Source organism: Neocloeon triangulifer, unplaced genomic scaffold (genome assembly GCF_031216515.1).
Source record: "Neocloeon triangulifer isolate White Clay Creek 2 clone unplaced genomic scaffold, ASM3121651v1 ptg000017l, whole genome shotgun sequence".
Classification (NCBI taxonomy): Eukaryota; Metazoa; Arthropoda; class Insecta; order Ephemeroptera; family Baetidae; genus Neocloeon; species Neocloeon triangulifer.
In genome coordinates, this window is record NW_026775559.1 from 6,793,679 (window position 1) to 6,802,833 (window position 9,155).

Genomic DNA, 9,155 nt, shown 5'->3' on the forward strand with positions numbered 1-9,155 from the left:
TTTACGATTCTTTATTTATTATGCATTTTATTTAATATGTGTACATTAAATTTGAAATTGTTTTGAAATCCCTGAATTTCAAAATTAGTTAATATACTTCAGCGCCATTCATATCAAAGTAAGGCCTAATTTACTTAAAAGAAATGTAAATTTAAATGCAGTAGTTGTTAGGAAGAACTTTATCATCAAAATTTGAGACTGTAGCCTTATATTTTTTGGGATGTTTGGATTTTTGATCAATTTTCTTGTCTGACAATGAGTAAAATAATAATAAAATCATTACAAATAAAAATACAAAATTTTGCGATTATAGAGTTCTTTTTTATCTGCTCAATCTTTAAATATTGATCTAGCAATATAAGCAATATGATGTGAACTTTTAAAAAATCTTATAACTGGACTTACAAAGTTTGAAAGTTATTTCCATTTTAGCTTTACATTTATCAATGCTGTTTTTCATTTACAAAATATTATTTCTTGCATCATCCTCTAATCTGTGCCCTCTTCTTTTAGCTATACAATACAGTATTATCAGTATTCTAGTTTTCAGTTCGCGCTCATTTGAAAAAAAAAACCAACAGATGAGAGTTAAATTTTGATCGTTATACAGGAATATTAAAATGCAAACTTCGTTTTTTGCTTTTAAACCACAACAATGCAAAGTGATAATTGCAGTTTTATATTCATGACAGCAGAGGAATAAATAAAAGCTTGGTGAAACAATTGGAGGACAGCAATTTGCAGCGCAGATCAATTATTCTCGCGTCCCGCACAAAAGGCCGGTGATGCATTCTGCGGGCTGTTTTGTTTTTCACAGAAAAAGAGAGAGAGACGATATAATCACACGTGGCACGTAATCCCGTCGATTCTGCCACTTTGATGATTTGATGCCTTTGTGCCGCGTCTTTTGCTTTCTTCTCATTCGAAGCTGAAACGGCCGAAAGAAAATGTGCACGCAATTATAAACGCGGCCCACAAGACGAAGCCGTGCATTTCAGCTCGCGGCAATTTGGCCATTAGCGCGCCGGCAAAGGAGAGCAATTTTGCGCGCCTAATAACTCGTTCCGTCTAATTGTGACAAGCGATAATTGTTGTGCATCTCTGATATTTAATGGCGCCGCACAAATCGCAAAGCCTGTTTGTCGATTGCGAGAAACAAGGCACTTTGACTGCCACGTCTTCTTTCAGCATGGAGCATTCGATCGCTTGCCCAATCACGCATTTATGCCTCAAATTTTACTCACAATTTTTCTACACCAAATTAAACATTGTACAGAAGTTAATTAAAATTTATATATATAATTATCAGTAATTTATCTGATTTTTTAATCATGGCTCATATCATTGATGTTGATATTAATTTTTATGTTAAGGAACACCTCTTGTAAAAAGGCACCAGCCGTATATTTACATAATACATTTTTTTTCAATCTCATTTATGATTCTATTTTATTTGTAAAAAGTAATGAGCTCATAAGGCATACAAGCAAAATAAAAAAGAAATACTTTGTTCTTTTTTTAAATAATTTACAATTGTTATTTAACATTTCCTGTGCATCTCATCGTATTCATCGTCTATGTTATTTCATTCAAAATTCAAAAGTATGTATTTTGTCATATTTATTATTGTTTATTGGCACCTGAATGTTCTTGTCACGTTAAGGTGACAATGAAATAATGTGAGAATGAATAGCCCACCTTATTAAACGTATTTGCAGTCAATGCTTATCTCCAGCCAATATAAAGATAAAGTGGTTTCCATGTAGTTTGGTAACCTTATCAGTTAGTTAATCTGCCAAATCTGGTGCTCACCAAATCGAGCTGCACTGTCAAAAAATGAGCAAATTTGACGGTCTGTGTCGGAAGGTGCTTTTGGAAAAACGGTTGGAGGCGCTCAACTCTGGAAAATACACGGACTGCTCGTTTTTGGTCGGAGCCGATGGCCAGCAGCTTGAGGTATGATAAGGGAAGGGTCGCGTTTTAGACCTTTTAGTGCTCAATAATCCACCTGTAGTCATCTTTTTTGATTAATTAGTTTTAAAATTTAAAAAATATGTATTCATTTTCAAAGGAAAAATCACTACTTCCATAAAGTAGGTAAAATTTTTTTCTTTATTATCTTGAATCTATTCTAAAAATTCAAAATAAAATAAACGCATTTCACCAAAAACATGGAGAAATTAAAAAAAAAATTAATCAAGTGAAGTGGCTCTTGTTTGAAATAGTTGCAGAGTTGCAAACATATGATGTGATAAAAACACTAATCAAAAGGGCTGAAGTTGCGCAAAAAAAATCAGTAATAAATTGTTTAAAAATAAAAACCATACGTGAAAAAAAAATCAAATAGGCAAATTTTTCAGGAGGTGCACGCGGTGAAATCAATCATGATGATGAGCAGCGGCTTCATGGAAGGGCTGTTTAATAGCCCCCTTTGCCCACCCCTTCCAATTCGCCTCAACAACGTTGAGTCACATATTTTCAGGCTCATCGTTGAGTACGAATCAATTTTTTTATTAAATAAATTATACAGTTAGATAAAAACTCACAGGTTTTTGCACCTCACGGAACTAGTTTCGCAAGTGGAGTGCACGGACGCGGTGGAAGTCGCGATCGCCGCTGACCACTTTTTGATCGAACCTTTGAAGCTCCATTGCTTCGAACTTATCAGCGCCAGAGTGTCAGTGGATAATGTATGGAGCGTGTTAAACAGAGTTTTGGAATTCAACCTCACGGACGTGGCCAGTGCGTGCAACGAGGTAAAAAAATCCTTCGTTTTCTTAGATTGATCTAGAATCTAAAATTAATGGAAATATAAAAGTAGCATTTTCTATGTATGTATTAGTCTTGTTTTTAAGCGATATCTTAAAAAGTGATCATTTTATAAGAAGGTATGCTAGACCTATTTAAACAAATTTTTTGAGTGGGAAATTTTTTTTAAATAAAAAGTTTTAATTATGAGAAATTTAAAACAGTTAAAAAAGGAACTAGATTTGAATTAACGAAAATTTTAATATTATTCTATTCTTTTCACTTTCAGGTTTTGATACATAACACAAAAGAGTGCTTGGAGCAGGAGATGTTTTTGAGCGTCTCTGCTGAAAGTGTGAATGCTATGCTAAGATTGGACAGATTGTCCACCATATCCGAAGACGAACTAATCAAGTATTGCTGGAAGTGGGCCAAAAATCAGTCCGATCCAAGGTTTTTAATTTTTTTTTTTTTAATTGATGAAAACCGACTAATGGCCAAGAATTAATTTTATCCAGGGATATTTAAAATTATTTTTAGTTCTCATTTAAATAAAAATAAGTCACTTATTTATTCAGATGCATAGGAAATAAGAAATAACTTATTAATTGTTCACAAAAAATATATTTGTTTAGATTTATATTCTATATATTTTGTATTCTCCTATAGATTCTCATTTTATTTTTGGAGTTTTTATTATTCCTTTTTTTATTTAATATATTTTCGGGAAGAATATATAATAGTTAATTTTACACCAATGATATTGTTTTAATTTTAAACTTAGGAAAAATTATTGTTTAACGGTCTCTAGATTTAAAATAAATCCTCCAATTTCTTGCTAAAAACAAACTTAAGCCAGGAAATTTCCACATAAAATCTCACTATTTAGAAGAAAGAATCTTTTAGCACCAATCTCTCAATGAGCTAAATTTTTTTCAGGGAGGCGATGAGGAGTTTACTTCCAGGACTGCGGCTTTTGTGTTTGCCTGCCACCTCCGCCGCCCTCCTGCCCGACTTCCTGACCCACGCGGAAAAAGCGGCTGTCCTTCAGTTCAGCATCACTAAAAAAATGTGCGATGATTTTCCTGCAACTATTTGCAGACAGGCGTTTCCTCGAATGTACAAACTGCAGGAAATGACGCAGACCATCATTTCGCCGCTCCTAATGTTGGCCAACGAGGGCGAAACTGCGAAGTTCACCACAAACTACCAAATTTCGAACAGGATCGTTTTGAAACCGGCGCGGGATTTGTACCTAACCGGATTCACGTGTCTGCCCATAATTCTTGAAGAGGCCAGTCCTGGCATCGAGTTCAACGCGGCTAAAAATATTTTTGAGAGAAAAGGCACTAAAATGGTCAAGTTCAGTTGCAACGTGACTCTGCGTGGCCTCGGTGGTGACCAGAACTTGAACCTTCCCGATCTCCCCTGCGACTCCTGTTGGGAATTTCGCTCCCCGAGTCCGCCGTTTCTCAAGAAGGGCATCGAGTACTCGTTCACTTTGCTCTTCCGGCCGCACAGTTGCAACAGCTACACCCTGCCTAAGTACTCGGAGGTCAATGCCGCCCTGACCGACTCTGCGCTGGATAAAAGGGTTTTTTCAGCTTTGAACATTGAGTGGTCTTCAGACTATCATGTAAGAAACACCAATGGACTTGACGGACCGATTTTCGTCAACGAAATTCGCTTTGTTCTCCATTGATATTGACACAAATTCTATATTCTAAATAATTCTAATGCGGGTTAAAAAATATATTTAACATGACAGAAACTCAATATTTACTCATTTTTCGTTGGAAATTCAAAACTCAATCAATTGATAGTGAATAAATAAAACAGATAAGCAGTGCCAAGATTGATAAACCTAGATTTTTAAACAAAATTAATTTGTAAATTAATTATGTAAATGAATAGACGTAAATTTACTAAGTGTTAATAATAGATAATAATATATTAGCAGACATGATGAATAGAAATTTTTTTCTTTACAATAAATAATTGTATTTTCCAAGAACTAAAAACTCTATCTATGCAACCACTTGAACTTCGACGTCAAGCAGGTTGCATTTTTCACCCCACTGATTCCATTAGTTCAAAATTTTGCAAGCGATGACAAGCAGGGTGAATTTATTGCTGTCTATCGCGAATTTCCGCAATCTCTGGTGCCGATTGGCTTTGTTGCGAGAATGCTGCTTGCGTATGTATAATGTGATGGGGTGGGCGCGGAGGCAGTCATCGGCAGACGGCCCCCCCGCGAGCCGCAGGTAATTGGCTTGAAACATGAGATCGACGCGCAGACAGCACTTGCGCTGATAATGATGGTTATTACAATCGTTCAGCAACAACGCGATCAAATTTTCGTTAGCGGGCGTGCGTGAGTGCGTTTGACGTCGCGGTTATTAGAGCAGTGATATTTTATTGCCTCTGCACACAACGCAACAACAACAACAAAAACATATATACCGAGCACACAACGCCCACCCCCAAGCGGGGGTGCTTTTGTGTGGAGACAACAATGAGGAACTTCTCATTTGTAAATTCATAATGGGCCTGGAGTTTATTTTATTTATTTTAAGTTTGAAAAATGATCACTTTTATCAAATCTATATTCTTCTTCATGAATTCTTTACCTCAGTTTTTTTCTTCAAAACAAAAGTTGCTGCTGGGCTTTGAGAATGAAACAAATTAAACCGACTACGGAGTTTATCAAAGTAAATTTCCTCCAATTAATTTGCGAGAGCTCATGCTTGGCAACGTTCATGGAAAATGGCTTGTAATTGCTTAGTGGTTGTGGCAGATCAAAACCTTCAACTCCCGACACGCTAATTATAATTATAATGCCGCGTTCAAAGGCGACATTGTTTCTTCGCGCAACGTGGTGAACCCATAAGGTAACGAGACCGGTTTTCGACCTCTCATGATAATATGGATGTGGTTTTGATATTAATGTTCTATTCAATTATTCTACGCCAGCAGGGCAAGAAAAATTGAAAATACACAATACATACACACTTAAATAAATAACTGAAACTTATAAACCAACAGACAATGAGCAATGAGGGAAAATACGTTTGATTGTAGATTTAATCAGGTGGCGCAAGCTGGGAAATAATAAAATTAATATAAATATCTAAAATACATAACCCTGGCAAATGTTTGATAGTTGTCAGTTGAGAAATTAACGGGCGGAAAACATTTTTTTTCTATATTTTCCTCTCTATTATGTAAATTGATAATTTTATTTGAATGTATGTATGATGTACCTGGGCAGTAATTGCCTTCTGATACAATCAATAAAGACACTTTGCAACTATATTTTTTATTTAAATTTTTACATAATTATGAATTTATAAAAAAAAAATATTTAACTATTTATAGTAATAAACGCAGCCAAAATTAATATAATTTTTATTATTGTTGTGTATTTGTTCAAATTGTTACATCAATTGTTGAAGACAAATTAATTGAAAAAGGAATTTTCGGGGAAAAAACGGCACCACCAGTAGCAAGAATTTTTGCTAAAACTCGAGACCAAAAAAACCCCCATCCACCGTAGTGATAAACTTTAAAAAAAATTTGCATTTAATTTTTTTAATGAATATTTTTACATTTTATTGTCAAAACTGATGTAGTAACATTCACCTTAATCTTTTTGGTAGCAACAATGGGGGTTTTGGTGCCCCGTGTGTGTGTGTGTGTGTGTGTGTGTGTGTGTGTGTGTGCGACTGAGTGAGGTGTGCACCCCGCTGCCAGCAGGCATGAGAGACGCGAATTGTCTTTGGCGCATTATCCGCTCGCTCGGCGGCACCAGCAAACCTAATAAATTAAGCCGGGCGCGCGCACACAATTTCCCCCGATTACTTGAGCTAGTTAAGGGTTGATCAGGTGGCGGTGACAGCATCACAATGTACCTCCGCCCCCGCCCTTCAGCGTCAGCAGCCTTCTGACGCCGCAAACGTCAGCCTGGGTTCACCAGCCGCGCCGACCCGCGCCGAGTTTGTTGCTGTTTTTGTTTGTGAAAAATAATGTCCTCGGCCGCACGGCTGCGGTGACACGTGATTGTTATGAACTCGTTGATTATTATGTGGCATTGCACAATCGGTGCGGAACAAAGCAGCACCACAATAAAAGAGGCCTGCGACTGAAATAATAGCAAACCAACCACTCACAATCAGCAATCCTACATTTAATCAAAATCTATTTTTATCAAAAGTGCCATTGTTAGTATGTAATAGAAATAATTTATTAGAATTACTTCCTTTAACGGTTATATAAAATAATGATTTTTTTTTACTCCTTCAATTTTACTTTCCATTTGTATCAAAATAAGGAGTAGCTTTAACAATCGATTAACAATCAATATGATACTTGGCAACTATTAACATAAGTAATTGCTATAACTTTTGTTAGAATTCTGTAATTATTTTAAATACCAGCCATAATAAAAAAAGTACGAAAATTGCAAATGTACGTGAAAACAAAATATAAATTTTTTTTATAATTTTGTGCACTTTATTTCTCATTTTAGAAAAAAGTTTTAATTTTTGACAAACTCATGCATCATAGCATGTAACACTAAAATTTAATTTTTAGAATTCTATAATAAAATCCATAATTATGTGTTTTGTCACATTTCAAGTTCCAATAAATCATAAATTTGAGTAAAATTTACTATAAAGATTTTTAAATCAACAGTGTTTATTTTAGGCAACTTTGAAAGTTGTAATGTTTTGCAACATGAAGTTTATGAAAATTACTTTAAATTTTCTCTCCCTTGTCACACAGTTTGAAAATTTTATCCTCCAATCCCTGGTGTGTGCCCTTCAGCCCTTCAACTACCCTTCGAGCCCATCGGTAGTACTCCCTGACCCTTTCGTCGTCCCAGTCTTGCGGACGTCCATTGGGTGACGAAAGGTCTCTCAAATTGTACAATTTGTCTGCCAGTTTGACCAGTTTCGCTTCATAGCTTTTCTTTGGAGCATTTCTCACCTTAAATAGAAAAATGTGCATTAATATAAAAGTTAACATAATTTGGATAAAAACAAAGAATCTCACTTGCGCCTCCTTCCTTTCCTGCTTGGCCAGCGTTTTGTCGTCAGTGACTTCGGCCACAATGGAGCGCACTTTGGCCCCAAAGTGGCTTTCAACTTCCTCAAATGTGGTGTCGGTGTCCTCAACTGTGTCGTGCAGAATCGCTGCTTGCAGAACGTTCAGATCGGTCACACCAGCCTCATTTGTCAAGATAAATGCAACGCCTGTTAAAATAAAAAAATAAAAATTATTAATTCAATTAAAAATTAGTTTTTGCTTCTTTTTGTGAGTGGTAACATAGCTTATTTATCGATTTATCTTTTGTTTTATTAATAAAGTAGAGCAAAATAATGTAAAATATTATTAAAACATTCAAAATTGTTACTAAAATCCACTACTTTAGTTCCAAAATTAAAAAAAAACATATTACAATTTTTCTTTTTTTACAAAATAATGGCTAATATCAAGAAAATTCATCAAATCAAAATATATTTATCAATTCTAATAGTACACACCAAGAGGGTGGTTGATGTATGGAGTTGAATCCACATTTTTCCTCCGCTGGTTACTGTGTTTGTGAGCCGCGAAGAAAGCGCATCTTATCAGCACCCCTGATGGACTCTCTTCTGAAGCGCCGGCTGAGTCAAAATTCAACACCAGTTGCTCAGTCATTTCCAATGAATTGAATATAAACTTGCTTTTCTTGTTTTCAGCCGGTGTGTTTACACTCTCAGTTTTACTTTTATGAAATTCCAAGCCAAAAGATAGCAAAATTACTACCCCAAACTACATCTCTCGGAAAAAGGTTGCAACACTTTGCCATCCGAGAGGGAGAGACACCCTCGGTTGAACCACGAACTAACTAAAAAAAGGGTTAAAATGTGGTTGTAAGATTTATACAGACATACCTTTCCTTCAAATTTATTGATAGTTTGCATTAATTAGGGCAGGAGATTCATAGTAATTATACGAAAAAGGGCAATTTTCAAGACAAACTTCTCAATTTTTTTTCAGATAATTTAAAATGTCAGAAACATTAATTAGTTTATATTCCCAACAGGAAATTTTTATAAAGATGGGACATTTTAATGAAAAAGCGTGATTTCTTGTTACTTTTTTATTCAATAAAAATCTTGGTGGCAGATTTTTTAAACTCCACCATGTTTCTCCTCCTGCTCATTTCTTTAAAGTTTTAAACAATATACATAACTACAATAATATATTACATGTTTTAGCATCTCATCTTCTTTCTTTCTCTCTTCCTCCAAAGCGGTAGTTACATGTATGTATAATAATTATTATGCATAAGTCAATCGCACTGTTTGTGTTTATTTTGTCCTAGCAGTTTTTATTTTCCATAAAAAATTCCACCGTCA

At 35.2% G+C, this 9,155-nt stretch overlaps 2 protein-coding genes across 2 annotated transcripts; one reads left to right on the forward strand and one right to left on the reverse strand.

Annotated features, from left to right (window-relative positions):
- Nucleotides 1–1,807: 1,807 nt before the first annotated feature.
- LOC132203243 (uncharacterized) lies at nt 1,808–5,997 on the forward strand. The gene is made up of 5 exons (XM_059630876.1): nt 1,808–1,956; nt 2,361–2,494; nt 2,549–2,756; nt 3,038–3,201; nt 3,688–5,997. Exons 1-5 carry the CDS (start codon nt 1,837–1,839, stop codon nt 4,448–4,450), a joined length of 1,389 nt encoding a protein of 462 aa, XP_059486859.1. The 5' UTR covers nt 1,808–1,836; the 3' UTR covers nt 4,451–5,997.
- Nucleotides 5,998–7,250: 1,253 nt separating this feature from the next.
- Nucleotides 7,251–8,544, reverse strand: LOC132203280 (guanosine-3',5'-bis(diphosphate) 3'-pyrophosphohydrolase MESH1). The gene is made up of 3 exons (XM_059630938.1): nt 8,295–8,544; nt 7,804–8,003; nt 7,251–7,737 (listed from the first exon to the last, which is right to left on the reverse strand). The coding sequence occupies exons 1-3, from the start codon at nt 8,449–8,451 to the stop codon at nt 7,507–7,509; spliced, it is 588 nt and encodes a 195-aa protein (XP_059486921.1). The 5' UTR covers nt 8,452–8,544; the 3' UTR covers nt 7,251–7,506.
- Nucleotides 8,545–9,155: the final 611 nt, after the last annotated feature.

Bases quoted from the DNA above. Each gene is read 5' to 3' on its own strand.
- LOC132203243 (XM_059630876.1), top strand. From the start codon at position 1,837: ATGAGCAAATTTGACGGTCTGTGTCGGAAGGTGCTTTTGGAAAAACGG. The intron at 1,957-2,360 runs GTATGATAAGGG...CAAATTTTTCAG, and splicing joins CCGATGGCCAGCAGCTTGAG to GAGGTGCACGCGGTGAAATC. The intron at 2,757-3,037 runs GTAAAAAAATCC...TTTCACTTTCAG, and splicing joins TGGCCAGTGCGTGCAACGAG to GTTTTGATACATAACACAAA.
- LOC132203280 (XM_059630938.1), bottom strand. From the start codon at position 8,451: ATGACTGAGCAACTGGTGTTGAATTTTGACTCAGCCGGCGCTTCAGAA. The intron at 8,004-8,294 runs GTGTGTACTATT...TTATTTTAACAG, and splicing joins ATACATCAACCACCCTCTTG to GCGTTGCATTTATCTTGACA. The intron at 7,738-7,803 runs GTGAGATTCTTT...TTTCTATTTAAG, and splicing joins AGGAAAGGAAGGAGGCGCAA to GTGAGAAATGCTCCAAAGAA.